We start from the raw sequence: 27,256 nt of genomic DNA on the forward strand, positions 1-27,256 counted from the left end.
ATCATGCTTGCTAAGGCCGCGGGGCAGCACTAAAGAGTTAGACTTGGGACGACGGGCTCCACCAACAGTCGCGAAGGCGGCGCAGGACGGGGCTGTTGGAATGGACGGGATGGCATCTACCAACAACGCGTTCGTACTGAGCCCACGCGGTGCTTCCAACGAGAAGGCATCGTGAGGATCTGGCTCGGCATTGGGCCAGGGCGGCGGCGCCTCCGCGCTGTTCTTCTGCGTAAGTTGGGGCCGGACTCGACCCGAGCGACGCGTTCACTCCTCCACCGTGACGGTGACGGGAACGCGGCGGGGGCGTCCCTGCCCGGGGCCGGGTCGGGCCTCCCCTGCGCGCGCGCGCGCCCCGGCCGCCAGCGCCCCCGAGGGCCGGCTTTGTCCTCCGTCCTCCGCAGCCCGCGGGAGCGGCTCCTCGACGACGACGTCGGAGCCCGGAGCTCCTCCTCCGGGGAGGCCGCGGGGCCCGCCTGGCCTCGCGGGCGCCGCCGCCCCGCCCGGGAGCGGCCGTGGGGGAGGGGCGGGCCGCGGCTGGCGAGCGGCCGCTTCCCAGAATTCCCCGCGGCGCTGGGAAAGTTTACGGGGCGGCGGCGGCGGCGGCGGCGGCGGTTATCGGGCGGCCCCCAGCGGACCAAGGCCCCGGCCCCGCTTCCCCGGCCTCTCCTCACGGCGACCGCAGGCAGCGTGGCGGAGACGACGGGCTTCCGGGAAGGAGCCGACTCGCGGCCGAGCGGCGACCGGCGCGCTTAGCGCCCCGAACATGCGGCAGTCCTCGCGGGCGACCCCCGGCTGCGGAGAGGCGGCGGCGCCGGGCGGAGTGGCGGCCCGAGGGAGGCGGCTTGGCGCGGCCTCGGGCCTCGTCGAGAAGGATGCTGTCCCGCAAGAAAACGAAAAACGAAGGGTCCAAGCCGGCCGAGGTGCAGGGCAAGTATGTGAAGAAGGAGACGTCGCCCCTGCTCCGGAGTAAGTGTGGGCCCGGGGCGCCTCGCCCCGCCGCGTGTGGGTGTGGGTGTGGGTGGCGGTGGTGGTCTTTCATCGAAAAGCAATAAAGAGTAAGACACTTAGGCTAGGTTTTTGTGTGGCCCGGTACGACCCCCCGAAAATGAACACGCCTCCCCCTCTCCCAGGCATTGTTCCTTTGGGTGATGGTACCCCGACGGTTGGGAGGTGGAGTAATTAGACGGGGCCACGCGCCGGCCACCTCTGGCCACGCAGAGTCGCAGCACGTCAGGGCGTGCTTTCTGTTTACAAACACTTGCTGGTGTCACTGGCCCTGCGCTGGCACTGGGCGATCCGGGCAGGGGTGGGTCGGGGTGCTTCACTAGCAGCTCGAGGCGGTGCGAGGCGCACCGTCCGCTCCCCGAAACCGCTACTCCCGTTGAGGTCTCCGAGCAGAGGGGTCACGATCCAGTGAAAAGGGGCCCCGGTGGTGTGCTGGGTCGCACACTGGACCGCTAACCCCGACGTCGGCTGTCCAACGTCACCCACCGTTCCCCGGAAGCTGGGCGAGGCTTTCCACTGCGGGCAGATGATGGAGGTCGAAAGCGCGCCGCTGGACTTGCCTGACGGTGCCGGCGCGCAATAGGAAGGTACCGTGGGCTGCCCGAAGGCCACGCGGGGAAGCAGCGATGGGGAGACCTCGTCTCCCCGACTTTGGACAACTTCGCCGGGGGACCGGTGCCTGGAAAAGGCCATCGTGTTTGGAAAAGGAGACAGGCAGCGAAACCCCGCGACGAGATGCGTTGACCGGTGGCACCGGCTCCGTCTCCAGGAGACCGACTTCGGGAACCAAACCACCACAAAGAGCCACAGCCCCGCAAACCCTATAGGGCCGCTGTGAGTCGGAACTGGCCTGGTGGCAGAGGGGTTTATGCCAGCGAAACGTCTTTTTAGACCCCAAAGCAAGCAGGTCAGCAGTGCGAGCTTGTCGTCGTTCCGTGGGCGAACGACAGGACTCTACCCCGTAACGATTGACCGTCAGGAAAACCCACAGGGCGGTTCCACTCTGCCCAAGAGGGTCGCTTGGAGTTGGGATCGATGCGCTGGCAGGGTTTTTGATGCTAGAGAAGCTTTTTAAAACGATGTCTTCCAATAAAGACCCCTAAACCCAAACCCCACCTCGCGAGCGGCAAGCGGGTTCCAGCAGTAGAATGGAGCGGCGCCGCGGTGGCGCTGTGGTTTCGCGCTGGGCTGCTAACTGCAAGGAGAGCGGTCGGAACCACCCGCGCTCCTCGGAGAAAGACCACGTTTCCTGCGCCCCAAGAGCTACAGGCTCTGAAGCCCGCAGACGGGATCAGTTCAGCCACTGCCACCGGGCCTTATAGGGTTGCTATGAGTCGGCATCAATTCGATGGCAGTGAGTTCATTGTTGTTTTGAAATCTTGACAAAAGCAACTGCCACCTCTTTCTCTCATGGAGCCGCTGGTGGTTCTAGCCACTGACTACAGGCAGGCGAGCATTTCGGCCACACTGCTACAAAAATAACCCTCTCCGCGCCCCCACCCCACCAAGGCAAACTAAGCAAAATGATTTGTATCTAATTTTAGGGAATTTTTTTTTTAAGTTTTAAATTTTTAGTAGATTATTACCCCACTTACTGCTCTTCTCCTCAGGTGACATTTTTGATTCTGATTTTCAAATGGAATCCATTAAAAAATTAACTTGTGCTCTTGTGTTCTGAAGCTCTCTCTGTGGAGCAAGGGGCTTATAGTTTGGTGCTCACCATGGGCTGGTCCCTTGTGTAAATTCCTCCTAGAAAGCTAGTTGTAACCCTCTCCTTGTGGCTCAGATGTTACCTCAGTCAGTATTTGACAAAGCCGCTCACAGAGGTTTCTAGTGCCCCCTGGATCACCTAGAAAAGGAGGGAGAGCGTGTTTTTTCCTTACAATCACACGTATTATAGTGTTTCATGTTCAATGCTGTATGATTGAACAGCAAAAAATAGATCTGATGGAGTACCTGAACCTTGATCTTTGAAGAAGCCTTTTTAATCACCTTTTTCCAGTTATGCTATTAGATTTTGGGTGAAGATCTTACATGCTAACTTGCAGTTTACAACAAGTAAAGTTGATTAAACATTGCTTTAAGTTATGAAATATTTGCCTCACCTTTAAGCAAATAACTTTATTATCGAGTGTTGAGTCTGATTTATTCTGATATTAGTTTCTGCCCAGTGATAGCTTTTGAAAGTTAGTATTTTGAATGTCCTATTACAAAATGAACTAACAAAATCCCATTTCCTTCATCTTTTGTAAGTATTTGCTTTCTGAGAATATCTAAGCTATGTTTTAGTATTCATACCTACTACACATGGGTTCAAAAATTCATGACAAAGTGGGATGAAAATATAATGGAATTTTTCCACAAACTTTTTTCAAGCCTCTTAGCCATCCCAAAGGACATTATTCTCCTGTTATGTTCTGATTGGGATCATAATTACTTGCTCCTAAAGGAGCCATAGTTGCATGTTTGTTTGTTTGTTTTAATTACTGACTTAGAGTTTACATCGTACAATTCAGTAGTTCTAGCTTGTCAAGAAGTGTTGAGCAAGCATTGCTACAATCAACTTGGAAACTTTTCTTTTTTGTGCCCCTCCCTCTCTATCCATGCCCCTAGTTAATGTCTTCATCAATCCACCCAGAGCTTGGTATTTTTAACCGAGTCAAAATAGTGTGCCATTTTGAAACACTATCCTTTTATTTTAATTTTCATACCTAAATTATAATTTTCAAACCTTCCATTACTGTGTTTTAATTCCAGGTAATTTCATGAATAGAAAGATTGAGCCAACAATATAAATATCATGTGATGGGAAATCACATTCTAAAGGATAACAAAAATACATAAAAAAAGAAAGAAATGTAAAATACTTGAATGAGCTTATAATACTAACATTACTGAGAGTAGCTGCTTTCCAGGCTGGAGTGATTCATTATTCTAGTCCTGCTTTAGTCCTGTGTAAGTTGTGATAATTATGCTTTTCTTTTCAATACAAAAAAATGTATAAAAATAACTTCAAAAGGCAAATATATATATATTAAAGGAATCCGCTCTGACATGCTTGGGAATATTATGCTTTATCTTTGAAATTGTACATGCTTGAAGGAGGATTCTTAACAATTTATGATCAAAGCAAGCGCTAATGTTATATAAATTGTACCGATAACTTCATTTAGCTTTGTTATGTACTGTTGTTTACTCTCTTTATACATGAATTCATGTACACACTCATTTGAATGTATTAGCATTTTCTTTTATGGTATTATGTACAAGGTAGAGAAGCCCAGCCGGTGAAAAAGCTAAATCACTCGACTGCTAACCCCAAAGGCTGGCAGCTTATACCCACCAGCTCCTGGGCAGGAGAGAGAGGCGGCAGGCTATTTCTGTAAAGACTTCAGCATCAGAAATCCTACTCTGTCCTATAGGGTCATTGTGAGGCAGAATCGACTGCACAGTAATGTGGGTATGGAGAATACATTTGATCCTGGCTGAACCAACATAATAGTATAGCATATTTATGCCCATTATAGACTCATTTGAGTGGGAAAATATTAATTATCCTAAATTTTTAAATGTACAAATCCTATCTTAAACTGGAATTTTAAAATGTGCTTTCTGAAATCTTGGAGGGAATAGATCTAAATGAACTATTTTTGGAGAGTATATTTAGTACTGAGTGAAATGGTCATTTCACTTTTTTTTTTTGTTTTGTTTTTGTAGATCTTATGCCTTCATTCATCCGCCATGGTCCAACAATTCCAAGACGAACCGATATCTGTCTTCCAGATTCAAGTCCTAATGCCTTTTCAGCTTCTGGAGATGGAGTTGTTTCAAGAAACCAGAGTTTTCTTAGAACTCCAATTCAAAGGACACCTCATGAAATAATGAGAAGAGAAAGCAACAGATTATCTGCACCCTCTTATCTTGCCAGGAGTCTAGCAGATGTCCCTGGAGACTATGGCTCTTCTCAGTCTTTTTTAACAGAAGTTAATTTTGCTGTTGAAAATGGAGACGCCAGCTCCCGCTTATACTATTTGGATAATTTTTTCAATGGTCTGTGTAGGCGGCCAGTTGGGGATCGTGTGCATGAAGACTTCAGGTATTATGACTACAACCAAGATCTCTTCCAAAGAATGCCACAGCACCAGGGGAGGCATGCTTCAGGTGACTTAACATTTCAAAGACGTAAGTTTGAGTTCAGCTACATTTTAGTTCATGGGATTCTCTGTCTGTGTTTTCTTGGGAAGCCAGTGATACTTCCAGTGTTATGCTTTCACATTTCACCAGTCTTACTAAACCAGGTTGGATTTTGGATTAATAAGAGGCAGAGGAAATATATTTGGATGAAAATCTGGGACTAGCATGGTAAAACTAGAAGGAGGCAGATTTGAAGAGATCTGACCTAAGGTGGAGTGAAACTTTATGGTCCAGCAGCAGGCTGTAGGATTTAGATGTGAGTCAAGGAGAATGACAAATGATTTCATGAAAATCACTCATTGCCATTGAATCCGTAGGGGTGACTTTATAAGATGGGATGGAACTGTCTCTGGTGTTCTAAGATGGTAAACCTTTACAGGAGTAGAAAGAGCATTGTTTTTCTCCCTCAGAGGGGCTGGTGCTTGAACTGCTAGCCTTGTGGGCTGGCAGCCCAACATGTGACTTACTATGCCACCGGTACTCTTGAACGTTACAAAACCTAACCCGTAGTCGTTGTGTCAATTCCAGCTCACAGTGACCAGATAGGACAGAGTAGAACTGTGCCCTAGGGATCTGAGGCTGTGAGTCTTCACAGAAGCAGCCTGCCTCACCTCCCTCCCATGGAGTAGGCTGTGGGTTCAAACTACCAAACATCCAGTTAGTTGAGCACATTAACTACTGCACCACCAGGGCTCCTGTTCAACAAGTTTAGGAGACAGTGATTCACTAACATCTTAAAACCAGGAATACGGTATACGAGTTAGTAGGAGTTGCTGCGTTTGTGAAAGCTCACAGAGAACTTCCATTGGGACATGGAGCCTCACTGCTGTGGAGTTAATTCTTACTCATAGGACCGAGTTGAACTGTTCCTTAGAGTTTCAAGATTAAAGATCTTTATGGGAGCAGACAAGCCTCATCTTTCTTCCACAGAGCAGCTGACACATTTGAATCACTAACCTGTAGGCTAAAAGCCCAATGTGTAACCCACTGAACTACCCACCGGGGCTCCTTGGGGAATTGAAGCAGAGAGGTGTTTGAGGCATATAAAACTGAACTCACTGCGTTTAAGTCAATTCTGACTCGTAGTGACCCTGTAAGACAGTAAAAATAGCCCTATGAGTTTCTGAGACTGTAACTGTTTGCCGGAATAGAAATCCTCCTGTAGCTCCCTTGGAGTGGCTGGTGATTTTGAACTGCTGACCTTGGGGTTAACAGCCCACTAGGCTACCAATGCTCCTTTTAGGTATGTAGAACTACTGTAGTCAGCATGGATGAGTGCCTTTCTTGTTCTTTTTAATCAGCGGTTAAATTAAAGGATGAAAATTGCAAGCTTCAGTCTTCGTTATGATTATTTCTACAATTGTACGATTCTAAAGCTCAGAGATAAGCTATCCAAATGGTGAGTTTTAGTAATAAAGGTAATTTATAGTTTCTTTTAGAATACTATTGCTTATTATAAACAATTCACAACAAAATGGTAAAGGTAAATGATTATCAGAGGGATTATATTACTATTGTAGTAGTTTTCTTCGTCATCTTTTCCCCTCCCCTCCCTTGACTCTCTCCCCCCACCTTTAAAATCTGCATCTTTTCATGTGAAAACCACTTTCCTTGGTTTTGTTTTTTTTCTCTTACAATTTTTGTTAGCTGCCTCCAAATTGATGGCAACCCATAGTGACACTATGGACAGAATGAAACACTGCCCCCGTCCTGTGCCATCCTCACAATGGTATTATCTTTTATAATAGTGGTCTCGTTACGTCTTATGAGATTGACTAACTTTGCCGAGCATAATGTCTTCAAACTCTGGCAGTTTCAGCACTTTTCTCAGATGCATAATATTCCATTGTGTGTATGTACCAGAGTTTATCCCTTCTTCCACAGACTGCCACTTTGGGTGTTTCCATCTTTTTGCTCTTATAGGTAGCGCTGCGATAAACATGGGTGTGCATATATCTGTTCATGTTTCGTTCATTTCTTCAGGGGCATGACTGTATCAGAAAGGACTTAAGAGCCCACCAAATTCTACTGAATGTGAAATTCAATCTTTCACATTTTTGGCCAACTTACCAGTGCAGTGCAGTATTTACCGTGTGTGCCGAAGGAAGGAACCCTGCCATTAAGGACAAATCTGTAGTTTGTATGCTCAACGCAGATTGAGCCCTTTGTTTTGCACTTAAACATTTTATATTTTTTAAAAACCAATTTGGGGCTCATACAACTCTTATCATAATCCATATATACATCAATTGTGTAAAGCACATTTATACATTCGTTGCCCTCAACATTTTACATTTTAAGACAAAAAATCTATTTGTAAAGATCCAACTGATGATATCAGGCTTTACAAAAATATACTGGATTTGTACTTACTTTAGTCAATGAATAAATATTTATTTAACAGGATGATCTTTTTATGAAGTGTTAATCATTGAATATATAAACATATCTTTTGTATATAAGAGGAAAGTCAATTGGTTTGGTTCAATATGTAGATCTATCAGCCATGCAATGTTTAGTATCGATTGCTATGGATAAAGTTATGGAATTTCATTAGAATTCCAGATTTCATTTTATTCTCTAGGTACTATAAAATTAGAAAATAAGAATTTTTAAAATCTGTAAGGACAGAGCTCATAGACTTGTGTGGTTGTAGGAGATTAAATTATTTGAGGACATATCATGAAAGCTTGATAGAAATGGAAAATAACACTTTATTTGAATCTTTTGGAAATCATGTTTGAAGGGACTTTAAAAGGAAATGGAATTTAGTTTATGACTATTTTACTTTCTATTAAAAGGTATTGTTTGGACAGTTAAATTTGCAGTTAAAATTCCTGCAAATGGGAGTTGTTTTAAGGATTATTTATGGATGCCACTCATTCTTTTTTGAGACTAATTGAAATTATGGGGAAAAATTTTTCCCTGAAGTCCCGAAACTGTAATTCTCATTTTCTTTATTGATTCAGTTCAGAATTGGTAGCTAGTTTTATCTATTAATGGCAGTTAGGGTTTTCTGTGAAGAATTAAAGTCTATCTTTTGTTGATTTTATGTATTGGTAATCCCTAAGATCTTTGGTAAAATAAATACTTTCTTACCTTTGACTTGGTAGTGATAAATACTACCAGGTAGTGCTGTGAATATGAAGTAGGACCTAAGGGAAGGGTCACGACCTAATTGGCACATGGAGCTCTTAGTAAGCTGTCCATTTGTAAGTGTATGTCATCTCTGCTTTTCCCAGATTTGGCAAGTTTGGTTATTGAACTTTCAACTTTTATCTGAAAATAAAATGGGAGTTATGATGTATCAGCTTGGTGTAGATTTGTTCTTTAAAAAAAATTTTTTTTAAATCTATTCCTGTTTCATTACCAATAATGCTTTAATGTTTCAGACTAGTGGCTTTCAATCTCTTTGTACTATACATGAATTTCTCAGTAGGTTTTATATTTACCACAAGTACTAAGTTTTTGGTCTACATGGCACAGTCAGAAAGTTGAACTCACATATATTTAAAATGGCTAGAAATCATGGTTTCGGCACAGTGTGTGTGTCTATTTGGAACTTTGGATACTTTATGACTCCTTTGTTCAATGGTCAAAATTTAGTTCCTGAAATGAGAATCCTTATAGACTGGTTCTTTGTGCAGCCTCTAAACATGGATTTCTACTTTGTTATAGTTCAAATCTGAATTTTGGTACCTAATATTATTTAAACTTAAAAGTACATGCATTTGTATACTTAAATTCAGTACATGGAAATCTGGATTTTTCAAACAGAAATTGTTGAAAACTTTAAATCTCTCTAAGCTTGTATAGTCATTAATTACAACAAGTGCTATGTTTTTAAATAATGCTGTATTTAGAGATCTGTTTATAATAGGTATTCCCATGGGGACCTCCGTCCAGCCAAAATCTTGCTGCTGCTGTTGTTGTGAACTGTCAGATTTATTCCAACTCGGGCACACTGTGTGTCGGAGTTCAGACGGCCATTCAGGATTTCTTATGCAGTGATCTTTGTAGGAGAAGGCCTCCAGGACTTTCTAACTTGGCAGCTCCGTGACGTGGGTTTGAGCATTTACTGCTGTGCCACCAGGGCTCTTTCATGATTCTTAAAAATAGTTCCATATGAACATATTGGATTGAGAATAATTACTTCACACACACACACACATTTTACTGTTGGGTTGAAATTTACAAAGCAGGCCAGGTTTTCCTCTAACAATTTATATAGAAATAGTTCTATGAATTGGTTACAATTTATACAATGTATCAATATTTTCATTTCTACTTTTTTTGTTCTGTATCTTCTGCTTTCTTTTCTTAGCTTTTGGGTAAATGTTGACCGTTCACTTTCATAAAGTTGATTGCATAAGGGAGCCCATTACTCACAGATGTTATAGGTCAGTCTGTTACTTAACTGAGCGGTAACTGCCAGAAGGAAATTTAGTCCCAAGTTCAAAGGATATCTTAGTGTAATAGGCTTGAGCATTCCTCTAAGCTGGTTGGAGTCTTTGGCATCTTTGGTTTCCTTCATTTTCTTTTGCGCTGACTATACTTTTGAAATGTTTTATTACATTGTTAAACATTGCTATTCCTGCTGTGGATAGTAGTATATTTTTAACTTGATCAGTATATTTACTCTTTCATTCACTCACTCAGCCATTCACTCATTCACTAACTGCTGTTGAGTCAAGTCTGACTCATAGTGACCTAATAAGACAGAGTTTCTGAAACTAGAAAGTTTTATCTGTTTTCCTGGTGGGTTCAAATTGCTTACCTTGAGGTGAGCAGCCCAGTGTGTAACCCACGACTTTACCAGGTCTCCCTGATAGATGTCTGGAAGGATATAAAGTCATTGCAGGCTGATACAATGTGATTTTAAAATGATTTGCTATGTGCTGCTTTTAGTATATTGATTTTCTGTTGATAGCTTCCCTTTAAATAGAAGAGTGCTTCAGAGAGTTTGAATAATTTTTATTATCTTTTAATTCCATTTTTCTACAACCTTTTTTGAAGCCTCCTCATAATAAAATTGCCTACCCAAACCAAACCAAATTCACTGCCAGTAAGTCTATTCCAACTCATAGCAACCTGTGTAGGCCTGAAGAGGCTATTAATCTTTACGAGAGCAGATAGCCTCATCTTTCTCCTATGGAGCGCCTGGTGGATTTGAGCTACTGACCTTGAAATTAGCAGTCCAACTTACCTGACAGCACCATGGGAGTAACACAGCAACCCACTATAGGGTTTCAATCGTTGTGGAGTTAGGCAGCCTATTTTTTCCCCCCAAGGAGCAGCTGTTAAATTTGAAGCACCAGCTTGTGGCTAGTAGCTTAATCCACAGTACCACCAAGGCTCTGTAGAGTTGCTTAAGCTACACTTTTTTTAATTGCTATATTTTATTAAAATATACAAATACCTACATGTTTATTTATATTCTGCCCTCTTCCATCATTTAAAGCCCCTGATGTAACACACTATGTGTCATTTCAACAGTTTTTACAAGTGCTCTTCAGAGGAACTAACCCCTGAAAACCTGTAACTTTATAGTACATTTTAAAGTAAGATAGTATGAATGTTCTGATCTTTTTCAATATTGTTTTCGCTTTTTTAGTCCCTTTGCCTTTTGTGATGCATTTCAGAATTTTCTTGTCTATGTTTTTATAGGTGTGTGCTCTTTAGTTAATTCTGACTCATAATGACCATGTATGCCAGAGTAGAACTGGGTTTCTTAGGCTGGAATTTTTACAGGAAAATTCAAAAGGTTTCGATGTTAGCCTTTTGTTAGCAGCTGTGGTGCCGGTGAATTTTCTAGCAATAGCTCTTGTGACACCCAACAAATGACTGGGCAGGACCATGGGAATAGGGTGCATGGAACTCCACTGTGAGGATTGGTTAGTTTTGCTGTCTCATTGATTACAAAGTGAATCATCTCAGATTTAGGAACAGGGGATCTCACTACCACCCAAAAGAAGAACCAGGAGTAGAACCCAAGCTCCCTGTGTGCTGAATGAAGCTCCTTGATCCAAGAGACGGAGAGTTGCGGCATTAGAGACAATGTGGGCTATCGTGGAGAAGTGGTAGTTACAGAGGCAGCATTGCCAAGGGCAGGAGACAGAATGACAGACTTCCAAGCTCACAGAGCAAGTGAAGCTGAGTGACTTCAGGCAGGAGGTTCCATGGAGGATTGGGGAACCTACAGGCACTTACGGTAAGTAATTGGAGGTGCTAGATTTGTTGGCCCACAGAGAGAGAGCTGAATGCCTTTGGGCTGATGCTTGTGGCTGGGTGGGATGCCCTGCGGACATTTATTGGCCATGCTAAAGGAGCTTTGTAACACCTGCTCTAGCAGGGCAGAGGCCAAGGGACTAGAGAGGTGTAAGTGCAGGCAGGCTGAGAAGAGGTGCTCTGGAGCAACGGTCGGTATCATGCATATTTCTGATCCCAATCATAACCTGTAAACTTCTCTAATAACCCCATAATCCTGAGTATGATCTATGAGTTCTTTGTAGCCACTGCAATGACTTATCAAACCCAGCAGAGAAGTTGAGAGTCCTTTGGGAAGGTCATTGGTGTCAGGATTGGTAAGGTAGGTTGGAAGGTGGAGGCATTCCCTCTGCCTCGTAGGAATTGACCTGGGGCTTATGCTGTGTTTGATTTTTTTTCCCTCTTGGGAAGTCAAAGAAGTCAGAAAACGCCCCATTGCCAGTTTGACAGCAGCCAAATGCTTCACTTCTTGTCTAAAGTGTCTGTATCTATAGAAGAAGATCCTGCTGGGATCTTGATTGGATTTACATTATGATTGAAGATCATTTTGAGGAGAATTAACAACTATGTTGAGTATTCCTATTCATTTACAAGATGGGTCATGTTTCATTTCATCAGTATTTTATAGTCTGAGCAAACATCCTGCATGTTATATTTTGGAGCTATTAAAAATGGCAGCCCTGGTGGTACTGGCAGGTAAGCATGAGACTGCAACCACAAGATCAGCAGTTGATAACCCTGAGCTGACCCAGGGCAGAAAGATCAAGCTTTCTGCTCCCATAAAGGTTTTCAGCCTTGGAAACCCTAAATAGAGTTTCTGTGAATCAGAATCAACCCCATGGCAGTGGTTACTTTAAAATGGCATTATCTCAAAAATTCATGTGTCTAATTATTGACTATTAGTATATACTTTAATTTTTGTGTTTGACCTTGTAAGAAACTCACTTAATAGTTCTAGAGCATAGCTAATTACTTTTTTAGGAAATTATAAACCTGGAGTGGTTTTATTTTACTTTTTAAACCTGAGTGATTTTACATGCTTATTTTTGTTTGCTTTTTAGATGAAATGTTGAATCTCAGTAGAAGTGACATTTTCTTTTCCTCGCTTTTCCTATAGCAGTATGCATATTTAAGTAGCTTTGTAGTAGTTAACTATTGTACTGGTGTCAGAGGCATCAACCAAAATGGAAAATATGCATTTCAAATACTTGGTCTCTTCTCTTTTATCATTAGATAATAATATCATGGTCTGTGCATTGTTCATAATGGCATATTTCTTCCCTTTTGTTTGTTTTTGTTTTCTCCTTAGGCATTGGGAGAGTTGCTGCTACATCTTTGGGAAATTTAACTAGCCATGGTTCCGAAGATTTGCCCCTTCCCCCTGGCTGGTCTGTGGATTGGACTATGAGAGGAAGGAAATATTACATAGATCATAACACAAATACAACTCACTGGAGCCACCCTCTTGAGCGTGAGGGGCTTCCTCCAGGATGGGAGCGAGTTGAGTCAACAGAATTTGGAACCTATTATGTAGATCATATAAATAAGAAGGCTCAATACAGGCATCCCTGTGCTCCTAGGTAGAGTATGCACTTTATTTTTAACTGTTTGTCCAATGTTAAACTTTGGGCTCAGATATTTTCATCAATAAGAAATGTATCTTGCAGCTTGAGGTTTGAAAATCGCATTGTTCAGTTTATGACATTTCCTCTGGACTTATACTTAGTAGTGTAGGACTTTAGTAATTTAAAAAAAAGTCTTTCTCTTTAAAAAACCTCAGTAGCAAGATTATTGTTCTATAATCAGATTCTTTAACATGCCAGAATATTTTACTGTAGAAATCTAGATGCCCAGAATTTAAATCCTGTAAACATTTAAATTCTTATTAATGATTCAGACCTACCTTCTGGTAGATCAAAATATACTTTTGAATTACTACATCTTACTATTTTTAATCAATCCCAACCCTGAGTTTATATTCTGTTTCTTCCTGTTACGAGATAAGAAAGCAGAAATTGGAGTGGACAAAGTGGGCCAGCTCTATATGAAATCGCTAGTGTTTCATTTAGATTCAAGAACCAAATCATACATTAAAATGGATAAAATATGAGTATTTTCAGCATATTGATAAGTGTAGTATATTCTCATTTGTCATAAAGTAGATCTTTAGTCATAAAGTTGTAGTTTTTCTAACCATTATCATCATGAAAGTACATTTTAATCTTCTGTCACCTAGAAAACTCAGTTTTATTTTGTTGTGCTGTTTTAATCATCTTATATATGTATATCTGCTGAATCAACTTTAAAATTCCTTTTAAATAATTTTCCGTTCTCAATTTTATTTTGTGGCATTCCCTGTTTACTGACCCAGTGACATTGTCACTTCTGTAAGACAAATCCGTAGAGAAGGGTCTATCCCAGGTGGCCGAGGTCTTCATGATCCAGACAATCAAATTTGACAGTACCTTCAACTTAAGTTTTGTTCATCATTCTTAATCTTACAGTATGACAGAATGTTCACAGTTTACATGGAATTTTCTGTTTGTTAATTGCATCATCTTTTCTAATCTTCCCTGTGTAGTATTAATAGCTACACGAGTGTCTATATTATCTCACTTATATAAAATTCTTGGCTTACGTTAGCTCATTTCTTAAAACCCATCTGTGGCATGAATTTATCATTCCTATTTTACTAATCAAAATACTGAGGCTTACATAAGTCAAACATCTTTGCCAACACACATACAACTGGTAATTGGTCAAACTGAGTTTAATAATTAGTCCTATATGACTGTAACCCTGTCTGACCCATGGGACAAATGGTACCCACCTACATTTTCTACCTTTGGTGGGAGGTATTATTCCATTTGCAGCACATACTGCCATCTGGTAGGGGACCTGTATAGTTATGTCAAGCTTAAGAAATTGACTTTATCCTGCCAACTCCAACTCAAGAGACTGATTGGGACATTTGTGTCCCACTAATGAAATCAAAACCATTAAGATTAAAAAAAATTTTATTTCATTCAAAATGCCTTCTATTACTGAAAACATGAATTTAACAAACAACCCCAAAATAACTTAATCTTGAAAGGATTATAGTCTCAATTCTTCCCCAGTTAAGTGATCAAGGAAGTTCCCTTTGAATAAGTTCTCATCTGCTCTGAAGGAATCCGTGTTAACCACTCTGCTGATTGACCACCCTGCTGCCAAACCGAAGGCCGCGGTTTGAACCCACCAGGCAAGCTGCAGGAGAAAGATGTGGCAGTGGACTCTGTTAAGATTTCCCACCTTGGAAGCCCCCGTGGGGCAGCACGCCTGTCCTCAAGGGCCATTATGGGTCAGCACTGACTCCATAGCAGGGAGCGTGGTTTTAGAATCAGTGCTGACTTCTATTTGATCTCTTAATGGGGTCAAAAGGAAATTTTATAATCAATATACTTAAAGCACAATGCTTATCCATACTGTGCTGCCTTTCCCCACCCTCTTTTCAGTCTACACAGGCAAGCAAAATGACTTTTTTTTTGCTTATTTATATAGTACCTAATTGCTAGTTATTAACTAAAGTTTTTCTAATAGTAATTTAAAGCTTTTGTAGTCCAAATAGCACAACTTTTTTTACAGTCTCCTTTGAAACTGTGTGTGAACAGAAAAACACCAACTAGAGGAGCTCTCATGCAGTATGTAAAGGTGGAGCTTAGGTTTATGTGCATCATTATGGACTTAACCGGTTTCCAAGAGGGAGGTGTATTTTACTTCCTTAGAGAATGGTTTCACCACTTGTCGGTCAGTTTGTCATACTGTGGTGGCTTTTGTGTTTCTGTGATGCTGGAAGAAATGTCACTGGTATTTTAAATGCCAGCAGGGTCACTCACAGTGAACAGGTTTCAGCACAGCTTTCAGATTAAGAATAGAAACAAAGGACTCAACTCCTCACTCTGGAGGAGGAAGCCACTGAAAACCTTATGCATAGCTTTGAAGCATTCTCAAATACTTAAAGTCTAAACAAAGGAAGCAGAACATTGTCAGAGACACTGCTGGAGGGTCTGCGGGCACTTGAAATGTGACTGAAGAGGAGCTGATTTCTTGGAGAGGAGTTAACCATGGAGACATAAGTTGGTCAAGCATTCGGGGGAGTGGAGCACAACTCAAGGTAAAGAGAAACAGCTGCAGAAAATCTTCTACTCATCTGAAGTTGGGGAAGGTGTGAAGTATGAATTTAGGGAAATTGGAAATGGTCAAAAATGAAATGGAATGCATGTATATTGATATACTAGGTATTAGTGAGCTGAAATGAACTGGTATTGGCCATTTTGACAAAAAATATGGTTTACTATGCTGAGCGCAACACAATCGAGGAATGGTATGGCATTCATTGTCAGAAAAGATCTTGCTAAATTACATCATGCAGTACAATGATATTTGTGATAGGCTTATATCCATCCACCTTCAAGGAAATCCAATCAATACAACTGTTAATCACATTTTTGCACCAATTGTAAAAGCTAGTGATGAAGAAACTGAAGAATTCTACCAACGACTTAAGTGTGAAATTGATCAAACGTGAACTCAAGATTCATTGATAGTTCTTGGTGATTGGAATGCAAAAGTTGGAAACAAAGAGGAATATTTGTTGCAAAATAGGGACTTGGTGATAGAATTGAGCAAAACCAACAACTTGTTCATAGCAAATACCTGTTTTCAACAAAACAAAAGGCAACTGTGCACTCGGACTTTTCCAATTGGACTACAACAGAAGTCAAATTGACTGCATCTGTGAGAAAACACCATGGAGAAGCTCCATATCAGCGGCTAAAACCAGACCAGGGGCCCACTGTGGAGCAGACCATCAACTGCTCATATGTAAGTTCAGGGTGAAGTTGAAGAAAATGAAAACCAGCCCCCGAGTGCCAAAATGTGACCTGAGTCTATCCCACCTGAATTTCAAGAACATCTCACGCAACAGATTTGATGCATTCAATACTAATGACAGGAGAACTGATGAGCTGTAGGAGGACATCAAGACCATCATTCATGAAGAAACTAAAAAGACAGGAAAGAAAGACAAGATCAAAGTGGATGTTAGAAGAGAGTGAAACTTGCTCTTCATCGTAGAGTATCTAAATAAATGGAAGAAAGGATGAACTCGAGCTGAATATAACATTTCAAAGGGCAACTCAGGAAGACAAGCCAAATATTACAACGAAATGTGCAAAGACTTTGAATTAGAAAACCAAAGGGAATTCTGAACATGCTCAACATTATCTGAAATTGAAAGAACTTAAAAAAAATTCAAGCCACTAGTTGCAATGTTGAAAGATGCTATGGGCAAAATATTGAATATGCACTAAAAATAACTAGGCAATATTCCACCCTATCAGGAGGTGAGCAAGAACCAGTGTTGCTGAAGGAAGAAGTTGAAGTTCAAACTGCATTGAATGAATTAGCCAAAAATAAGGTTACAGGCATTGATTGTGTCAGCATTCTGAAGAAGCACTGGAAGCAATTACTCATCTCTTTCAGGAAGTTTGGAAGACAGTTCCTTGGCCAACTGACTGGAAGAGATATTTGTGCCCATTCTAAAAAAAGGTGATCCACAAGAGTGTTCTAACTAGAAAGATACCATTGATATGGCACACAAGTACAATTTTGGTGAAGATCATCCTGCAGAAGTTCAGGCTAGATTCAGAAGAGGATGTGAAACAAGGGATATCATTGCTGATGTCAGATAGATCTTGACTCAGAGAATACCAGAAAGATGTTTGTGTTTCATTGACTATGCAAAGGCATTCACCTGTGGAACATTAAAACGTGGATAAACTTTGAGAAGAACGGGAAGTCCAGGACACTTACTTCCTTGTGCTTATGAACAGAACAAAGGAATTCTGCATGGTTTGCCATCAGGAAGGGGTGTGTCAGGGTTGTATCCTCTCACCATACTTGTTTAGTCTGTATGCTGAGCAAATCATCAAGAAGCTGGTTCGAATGAAAGAGAATGTGGCATCAGGAATGAACAAAAGCTTAACCCGCAGAATGCAGATGACACAACCTTGCTTGCTGAAAGGGGGATAACTTGAAACACTTGCTGATGAAGATCAAGGATTTGGACATTGAATAAGGAAGACTATAGAAGAATCCATTCATTTGAATTGTCCTGGAGAATATTGAAAGTATCATGAACTGCTAACAGGACAAACTGATCTGTGTTGGAAAATGTAAGACCAGAGTGCTCCTTAGAGACAAGAATAAAGACTTCTTACATAGTTTGGACCTGTTGTCAGGAGAGACCAGCTCCTGGAGACGGACATCACATTGGGTAAGTGTAAGGGCAGCAAAAAAGGAAGGCCCTCTATGAGATGGATTGACACAGTGGCTGCATCAATAGGCTCAGACATAGTATGGCACAGGACAGTGCAATGTACCATTCTGTTGTGCATAGGGTCACTGAGTCAGAGCTGACTCGAAGGCACCTAACCACAACAAATAGAATGATTGGTAAAGTAGAGAGGCAGTGAAAACGAGGAACCCCCTCAATGAGGTGGATTGACACAATGGCTGCAACAATGTGCTCAAACTTAATGGTGTCGATGGTGCAGGACTGGGCAGTGTTTTGTTCTGTTGTACATAGGCTCACTCTGAGTCAGAATCAACTCAAGGCCACATATCAATAATGTAGAATGATTCTATGATGCTCACCCTCCCAACACAACTGTTGAAGACAAAGCGGGTGAATAAGCAAATGTGAAGAAAGCTAATGGTGTCCGGCTATCAAAAGAGATAGTGTCTGGGGTCTCAAAGGCTTGAAGGTTAAACAAGTGTCCATCTAGCTCAGAAGCAACAGAACCCACATGGAACAATGCATCAGCCTGAGTGATCACCAGGTTCCGAAGGGATCAGTTATCAGGCCTCAAAGAACAAAAAATATCATATAATTGGGTGCACACCTCCATGATACAATCGCTGAGGACAAACGAGTGCATAAGCAAATGTGGCGAAGGAAGCTGATGGTGCCTGGCTATCAAAAGGTATAGCATCTGGGGTCTTAAAGGCTTGACGGTAAACAAGTGGCCATCTAGCTCAGAAGCAACAAAGCCCGCATGGAAGAAGCACACCAGCCTGTGTGATCACAAGGTGTCGAAGGGATCAGGTATAAGGCATCATCAGAACAAAAAAATCTTGCCATAGTGAATGAAGGGGGAAGTGCAGAGTGGAGACTCAAAGCCCATTTGTAGGCCACTGGAGATCCCCTTGCAGAGGGGTCTAGGGGAGGAGATGAATCAGTCAAGGTGCCATATAGCACCGATAAAAAATACAACTTTCCTCTAGTTCCTAAATGCTTCCTCTTTCCCCCTACTGTGATGATCCGAATTCTACCTTGCAAGTCTGGCAAGACCAGAGGATGTACACTGGTACAGATAGGAACTGGAAACACAGGGAATCCAGGGCGGATGATATCTCTAGGACCAGGGGTGTGAGTGGCGATACTGAGAGGGTAGAGGGAGAGTGGGTTGGAAAGAGGGAACCAATTAATAGAATCTACATGTGACCTCCTCCCTGGGGGACAGACAACAGAAAAGGGGGTGAAGGGAGATGTTGGACAGGGCAAGATATGACAAAATAATTTACAAATTATCAAGGGTTCATGGGGGAGGGGGGAGTGGGGAGGGAGGGGGAAAAAAAGAGGACCTGATGCCAGGGGCTTAAGTGGAGAGCAAATGCTTTGAAAATGATGAGGGCAATGAATGTACAGATGTGCTTTACACAATTGATATATGTATGGATTGTGATAAGAGTTGTATGAGCCCCTGATAAAATGGTTTTTTTTTTTAATGGTTAAAGAGAAAACATAATAACCTGTAAGTTGTCTTTATGTGGTAGAAAGGAGTTGGTTGGGACAGGAGGCCTATTGAAACAATCTCCTTATAATTCTTTATAATTTCTAATTTTGCTTAGTGAATGTCAATCCTTTCTTTTTAGTGTACCTCGGTATGATCAGCCTCCTCCTGTGACATACCAGCCACAGCAAACAGAAAGGAATCAATCCCTTCTGGTACCTGCAAATCCATATCATGCTGCAGAAATTCCTGACTGGCTTCAGGTTTATGCTCGAGCTCCTGTGAAGTAAGTGAATTTACAGCCGACAGTTTTGTTGAGGGGTGAAAGGATGACTGAGTGGAGTTTCTGGGTTATTTAACTCAAGCAATGCCATGTTTCTCTCTTAATAAAGGATAGCATGGCTGGTAAGGCAGAGGATCAGTGTGAAGGGAAAAACCCTTAATGAGAGGGGTTGGCACAATAGCCACGAAAGTGGCCACAGCTTAGGGACAAGTGTGAAGACAGCCCAGGACCAGGCAGCATTTCCTTCTGTTCTACACCAGGCCATCACGTGGCAGCGCCATCACGTGGCAGCGCCATCACGTGGCAGCTAACAACAAGAAGAAAGTAATATTTTATTTGAAGAAAGTATATCACAATGTGGGTGCTAACCAACCTTTAGGTTAGCAGCCAATCACAAATTGCTTGGTGCCATCCACACTCCTTTATTCCCTCCCCTGGACCAACTTTATTTATAACATGTTTGTTTTCCTATAAGTTGAAGAATATGCCCAACTGTTATTAATGTTGATTTCTGTGAGTTGCTAAGATAGAGGAGGGTTATTCTTTTTATTTTATTTCTACTCTATGAAACCAAAACCAAGCCCATTACCAGAAAGTTGATGCGGACTAGTAGCTACCCCATTAGAGGTTTCCTAGGCTGTGAATCGTTATAGGATTAGAAAGCCTCATCTTTCTCCTGATTTCTGAACTACAGTCAGTGTTAAAAAGAAATAACAAGCTTTTCTTTTGAGGGAGAAAGTTAGTGCTTACTTAATTGGAACGTCTGATTTTTTAAAAATATTTTTGACATTTTATTATCAGTGTATATTTGCTGTGCATAAGATTAGGCATACATGAACAAGAGGAACTTCTGATTTCTTAAGAAAAGAAACAGACTCTAAAACTATCATTCTTTTTAACTGTGTGGTGCTATGAGCTAGCTGGAATCAATGGAAACTAGCAGCTTAATATTATTGGAAGATGGAGCTTAAAGATGGGAGATCAAAGTTCCCAAATGAGCCACACTGAAAAAGATGAGCAAGTACGTCTTTACTGTTTACAGACGTAAGCCAGAATAGGAAACCTGTTACTTTTTACTTAATCATAAGTTATTTATGTGGAAAGCATGGAACTAGTTAATACTGTCCTGTCCAAAAAGTGTGAGCTGCCAGCTATATTTTAGATCATCGAGAATCAGTTACTTATCAAAAAGACGCTTTAGAATAAGTTATAGGCTATTTTCTGAATGATTCACCAGTGAAAATAATGAAAAGTTAAACTTCAGGACACACATTTCTCAGCTAACTAAAAAGAAAGGATTGGGAGTTATTTTTCTTAAAAGGCAAGCATTTAGATATATTATCGACAGAGATGACTTGAATAGACACACAAGTGAATTTGGGATGGAAATAAATCCTCAACGTACTTTTTCCATCTATGATCTCCGATTGGTGGCTTTTCTTCCCAATTGAGCTGCTGCTCTAATTAGTCTGACTTTGTTGCTTTTACTTAGAAACCCATTATTTGTCTAAATTCTGTGGCAGGGCACTCAAAAAAGATACTTAAAGTCCCCCACAGACACCTTTTTTGAAACTCGACTACAAGTAAAGATTGATATCCATTGTCCTGCAAATAAGTATGCTGTTTGTCAGCTGCTCCTCCTCCCTTAATTTTCCTTGACAGAAAGCACTCAGATGACAAGGAGTTGAACATTCTCATTGTTCATCTGGTATAAATATAAGCCTCGTTAACTGGTAGGCATGGCTGAAAGACCCCTTAGCTACGGAATTCAGACTCTGGGAGATTAAAAATGTTTTGGTTAGGAATTGTCCATCCGTTTTAAACAAGTTAACTTTTAAATCCCCAATTGATGACCACTAAATTTTAAATTTTCATTGTGTCCAAATTGTAAACAGGAAAAGGATAAGGATGTAGAAATTGTACTTTCAGTGCAAGGAACTTAAAAGGAGCTCAATGTTAATCGGCAGAAAAATAGGAGCATGAGTGACAGGTTCTAGAAGGCACAGTGTCGTCTTTATTGGTGCTCAGTGACCATAACTTGAATGTTCCTTTTGAGTGTGCATTAGCAGATAGTGGGAGTCATCCACCACTGAGAACATTAAACTTGCTATTAGTAAATTGGAGTTCTCCTTAAGTAATTAAATGGCTAAAATTGGGGGTCCAAGGAAATATGTTTGCTTTGTGGTTTTGCATATTGTGTTCCTGGTGGTCCTGGAAAAATATAACATAGTACGTGGCTCATTAGCTGCTTAGTATGTTTTCTGTTCCCCTTTTTAAGAAATCTTTTGTTTGTTTGTTTTTATATTAGATGATCCTTTTGGAATAAAATGGTAAATGAATTGCTCTACAGCACAGGAGCATGGGGTAGAAAGCGTTATAAAAATTATTGAAAACAAATTTAGAATTCACAGCCAAATCTATTGGCTCTGCTGTATGATTTGAGAAATATATAGGGACATCCTTGCTATACTTCAAGATCTTTGTGTAGTCTTGATGGGTATCTACATCCCAGCTCAGACTCTGAAACACCTGGGACCCTAGTTCTCTGCCATGCTAAACGTTTGACCACTGCGCACTTTGCCCTTTCTGGTTTTGTCTCTTTCCTCTGTAAACTGAGAAAGTGGGATGAGAGTGCTGTCTTCCGACCGCGTTAAAACCATAGTTTAAGCTGCTGATTGCAGACTTCTCAGTGGGTGACAGGCTTGTGTGGGTCCTTTCCCACATTGTGGCGTCTTCTACAGTCTACCTATTCTCTGCTTTTTAAAGACCTTCTTCTTTCTTTCTTTTCTGCCTGAGTTTTTTTTATGTGTTCAGCCTCAGGAAAACTTGGCCCCATTCCATTTAGTTCCCCTTTGGCTTTAATGAACAGCTTTTCAACTGAGAAATATCTGTCAGCACAGAAGACTTTGCCCATGTTGAACATGGGTATTTACCAGCACAACGTGACGTGATCTCAAGTACTCTTAATTCTTGACACTTGTCGTTGGATTAACTGACAACTAGTATAGAATATTCTTGAAAACTGAAGAATTGTTGATTTGAAATTTGTGTTGGTAGTTTCATCAGATGAAAACAAAGGGGTATTTTTTTTATTTAAATATGAACAGTTTTCGCCTTTTTCTAAAAAATAGTATACTATTTATATAAGAGGGTTAATACTCTTAATTAATGATTAATCACTCGGTTATTTTTAATTCGAATTTATCATTTGTTAAGTTACTATAAAGTTGACATGTATTGAAACAGATCACCATTGGGTGGGTTTTGAACATACATGTGGCTGTGTTTTAAAACAGATACGACCACATTCTGAAGTGGGAACTCTTCCAGCTGGCTGACCTGGACACGTACCAGGGAATGCTAAAGTTGCTCTTCATGAAAGAACTGGAACAGATTGTTAAAACTTATGAAGCTTACCGACAGGCACTTCTCACAGAGTTGGAAAACCGAAAGCAGCGAAAGCAGTGGTATGCCCAGCAGCGAGACAAGAAGTTTTAAGCTCATTCTTTTAAAATAAAAATGTAAGTTTTATAATGGCTTTAACATATTTTCACAGATAAAAAACTATAAACAAGGACTCTGTTTAATAAAGGCAGCTTACTTTTTGGAAATGACAAAGTTCTAATTTTACATGTATTTTTGTTATTAGAAGTATTTTATTGAACACCACCACTACCACCAAGCATGTATTGTTCTAAGAGCCAACATTGCAAACACATCCTGCTGTGTATTAGAAAACTGCTTAGAGTGTTTTGATGGAGACAATTGTATCAAAATAGTCTCTATAACTAGCTATTAGCTAGGAAAGGATTACTTGTTATCTCTTAGAGTAGCAGTAGCAGTACCTTTCTTTTAAAGAGAGAGAATCTATGCAGTATCTCAAAGGAGATGTTGACCACTGAGTGTGGAGTTCTGCCTGTAATGGAATGGCTCACATATTAGCCTGGTGCAGTTCAACACTATGTAGGATTTGGGACTTTACTGTGATAAATTTCAATATATATAATGTATGGATACCCCCACCCTTTCTACAACCAGCCCACCATCACCACCCCTTTAAAAAGGAAAGACGCATATGGACAAAAGATTTCTTGCTATAAAGGGATGAAAGACCTGCAGTCATTCAGGATTTAGTTTAGACAGAAGGCGCTAGGCCATGTGGGAAAAGTGTGTGAGTTGCTCAAAGTCACAAGCTCCCTTTCAGCCAGGGTTCTCGCTGCATTTGGCGTGGCCCTGAGAAGACAGTAGGTAGGTCCCGGAGGGCACAGCATACTGCCATTCAAACAGACTGGCTTACGTTGCCAAAAATGACAATCAGGAATTCTATAAGAAATTCTTGTTTATTAATTGCATTTTGTATTACTTTTATATCTTCTACGAGTTTGTCACAGGACTGTAAAAACGTGTATTTCTTTCCCAATTTTTGTTCCTTTTGGTTGAATAGTTGTCCAGATGTTATTCCTGATTAGTGCAATCCATTTGATTACAGACAAATGTATGGCATTTTCAGCTCATATTTGTCTCTAGGATTTGGTGAATTTTAACATTCGTCAAAGTTGCTATTCAGTTTCATTTACCTGTTTTGTAAATAAGTAAATATAGTTTAGGTAGTCTTCAGAAATACAAAGTACTCCTAGTTAGATTCTGTTTGAATTACTGATGAAGTGTTGAAAATGTTAAGTGTGTGGTTTTTGTATACAAGCTTATTAAATATATTTTTGTGGAAGCAAATGTGCCTGGTGTTTGAGTCCATAGTTTAGATACTGTTTTATAAATATTTGGTTTTTCTCTTTAGACACCGATAGGCCAAGGAAACAATTTCATGAAAAGGGCATTAAAAATTAAGACAAGATGGCTAAGGGAATTTTATCAATCAGAAAAGATATTTTACAAATCATAAACACACTAATTATTTCCTCTGTTACTTTTCTTTATATTACTACTTAACTAAGGTATAACCATTTCTGAGAAAGTTAGAAATTACTCTGTTAGACCTTTCTTATAAAAGGCTTTACTAATTCTTTATCCATTACTACACTCCCCCCACCTTTAAAAGGTGTGATCAATGAAACTTCATTAGAGATTTTCTCATTATGGTTACAGTATAGGGACTGGTTTAAAATAACTCCTAGGTAGCTAAAGGGATTAGCATATGTTTCTTAAGTGGAAACTAAATTTGTGGTAGTGTTAACATTAAAAAAACACAAACACCTTCATCATTATATATGAACACATCCAAACATTTAGAAATCAGTAAGCATTGTTTTTAATCTTAGGAACCAAAGTAAACTTTAATAATAGTTCACATGTTAAAAGAATAAACCTATGAATACATTTTTATGTATCAAATGAAAAAATATACAACGAAGTGAAACAGATGCATATACAAAGTGATTTGGGTGCATTTTTCATCAAGATGTTTATATTCGATATTGAATTAAAATGTAAAAGATCAACATAAGATTTTTGACAAGTCAAATGAAAAACTTCTTTGAGATGGTATATGTAAGTTGACACAGACTGAACTAAGCTTGCTGGGGTGGGATATGTGTTTCAATAAATGCCTTTATGAAATAATTTTTAAATTCCTCTGTAAAAATGAAAAGAGCATACCCAAACATGGAGTAATATTACTACATGGTTTAGTTATAACCTAGTAGTAGTAGTTAGTAAATTCAAGCAAAACACATGTACTGTCATCATAAATAGACAAATACTTTAAATTATAATAGCATATTTGAAGATAAAAATCAGGAAGTTGTACCTGTTAACAAAATAATAGAACCATGCATACATACATCTGCTTATTAAACACTGAAAGTCAACTAAACCATTCTGCAGTCTCTGTTCTGATGGAAGTATTTTGAATGTTTGCATGAAGATAGAAAACGTAATATTTAACAGATAGTTGGTCATGCACCTGTACTTTTTAAAAGTTGGGTTACATTTTCTTTTTGTCTGCTTCTTCAGTAGGCTCTGACTTAGGTGCTGGGAAAGCATGATGGTACAGATGTCTGTGAGTGGCTGCTGCACTGTAAAGCTTGTACAAAGCCTAGAAGTACAAGAATCAAGATGATTATACATTTTACACAGATGTAAAAAGTTTCCATTTTACAGAATAAATTAGTTTGTATAACATCTAGCCTGCTAAATTTGGATTATATCATTAATCTATGCAAGATATAAATTAATAACTAATTACTTGTTTCAACTCTCCAATGTGTGGTTTATCACTTTTGTAGCTTGATCTTCATAAGTGTTTTATGCTCCGACTGCACCTTTTTACCTTGCACATGACTTAGAGAAGAACCTCCCAGTCAGCAGGTCCCAGGGAGTGTTGAGAACTCCTGCGCATATTCAATTTTAGAAGAATTTTAAGAGCGCATAGCTTCTGACTACCACTAGCTACTTTATTATACATACCCAGTCCACTTACTCAGCGCTTTTCTTTCTTTTTTTTTTTTACTCAGCGCTTTTCAATAGATCTGCAACACAGGACCACCTTTATTCTCCGTCATTTTGACAGTCATGTACTAAGCAAGTAGGCTGCCCCTCACTCTGGGACCCCTTACTTTCCATGCTCATTTGCCCTGTTTCTACCGGTTCACATCATAGAGAGCTGTATTCAAAAACACTATCTTAGAAATCTTTTCCTCATCAAAACTACCTCTATTCTTGTTCAGTGTGTCCCTTTAACAGTAATTAAAACAGGAATTTCTGTATAATAGCTATCACTTTATACAAGTATCTTCCCCTTTTCAGCTAATATCTGAGTCATCTCCTGACTTTTTCACATAATCAGCACTTTAGTAAAGACTCCGTTCTTGAATATTCTTAAAAACTCCATATCCTTTAAATAATAGGAAATTCCATAAATGTTTATCTTCTGTGAGTTTCTGTATCTCTTTCCCCTTGATTTTCTGAGGTTAAAGCAGTAAGTCTGAATGCTACCATCTAGTAATGGTATATTGATTGTATATTGAATGTATATTGATTGATTTCTGTTATTGTTGGGAGCCATCGAGTTGGTTCCGACTCCTCGTGACCCTGTGTGCAGCAGAACAGAACACGGTCCGGCTCTGTATCCTGAAAATCAGTGTATGTTTGAGCCCATTGTTGCAGCCATTGTGTCAGGCCATCAAAATATAGCTGACCTTAAACTTTGCCAAACACAACATCCTCCAAGGACTGGTTCTTCCTCATAACATGTCCAAGGTACATGAGACACAGTTTCATCATCCTTCCTTTTAAAGAGCATTCTGGGTGTATTTCTTCCAAGACAAATTGGGTCATTCTTCCAGCTGTCCGTGGAATGGCACTATTCTCCACCAACAGAGTAATTCCTAGGCTTTTGCATGCATATGACACTACCGACAATGCCATGACTTGGGTTAACCAACCACTCCTTAGTTCTCAAAGTGACATGTTTACACTTTAACTAGGTCTTTTGTAGCAGATTTGCCTAATGCAATACGCTGTTTGATTTCTTGACTATCACTGATTTGGGATCCAAGTAGAAGGAAACCCTTGACCACTCCAATCTCGGCTCTCTTTTTCCATTCCCTTTCTTACTGGTCTAGTTTTCAGAACTTCTGTTTTCTTTATGTTGAGGTGTAATCCATAGTGAAGTGGTCTTCATCAAGAAGTGCTTCCGTAAGCAAAGTTCAGCTAT

At 40.4% G+C, this 27,256-nt stretch overlaps 2 protein-coding genes across 4 annotated transcripts in view; one reads left to right on the forward strand and one right to left on the reverse strand.

The window, feature by feature from the left end:
- Positions 1 to 557: 557 nt before the first annotated feature.
- SAV1 (salvador family WW domain containing protein 1) lies at positions 558 to 24,315 on the forward strand. Of its 3 annotated transcripts, XM_075531248.1 has the most exons (6): positions 562 to 966; positions 3,763 to 3,960; positions 4,723 to 5,187; positions 12,776 to 13,046; positions 19,444 to 19,587; positions 22,881 to 24,315. In XM_075531248.1, the coding sequence occupies exons 3-6, from the start codon at positions 4,728 to 4,730 to the stop codon at positions 23,080 to 23,082; spliced, it is 1,077 nt and encodes a 358-aa protein (XP_075387363.1). In that variant the 5' UTR covers positions 562 to 966; positions 3,763 to 3,960; positions 4,723 to 4,727; the 3' UTR covers positions 23,083 to 24,315. The 3 variants fall into 3 exon arrangements, with proteins under 3 accessions (XP_075387362.1, XP_075387361.1, XP_075387363.1); XM_075531247.1 differs by lacking the exon at positions 3,763 to 3,960 and having other exon boundaries at positions 558 to 966; positions 4,723 to 5,166; XM_075531246.1 differs by lacking the exon at positions 3,763 to 3,960 and having other exon boundaries at positions 561 to 966.
- A 545-nt stretch (positions 24,316 to 24,860) lies between these two features.
- The window catches only part of ATL1 (atlastin GTPase 1), a 94,191-nt gene continuing 91,795 nt past the window's right edge, over positions 24,861 to 27,256 (reverse strand). The window contains exon 13 of the mRNA XM_075531245.1: positions 24,861 to 25,636. Coding sequence (XP_075387360.1) covers positions 25,526 to 25,636 — 111 coding nt within the window. The 3' untranslated portion in view covers positions 24,861 to 25,525. The remainder of the gene's footprint in view (positions 25,637 to 27,256) is intronic.

This window comes from Tenrec ecaudatus, chromosome 14 (assembly GCF_050624435.1).
Source record: "Tenrec ecaudatus isolate mTenEca1 chromosome 14, mTenEca1.hap1, whole genome shotgun sequence".
NCBI classification, from domain to species: domain Eukaryota; kingdom Metazoa; phylum Chordata; class Mammalia; order Afrosoricida; family Tenrecidae; genus Tenrec; species Tenrec ecaudatus.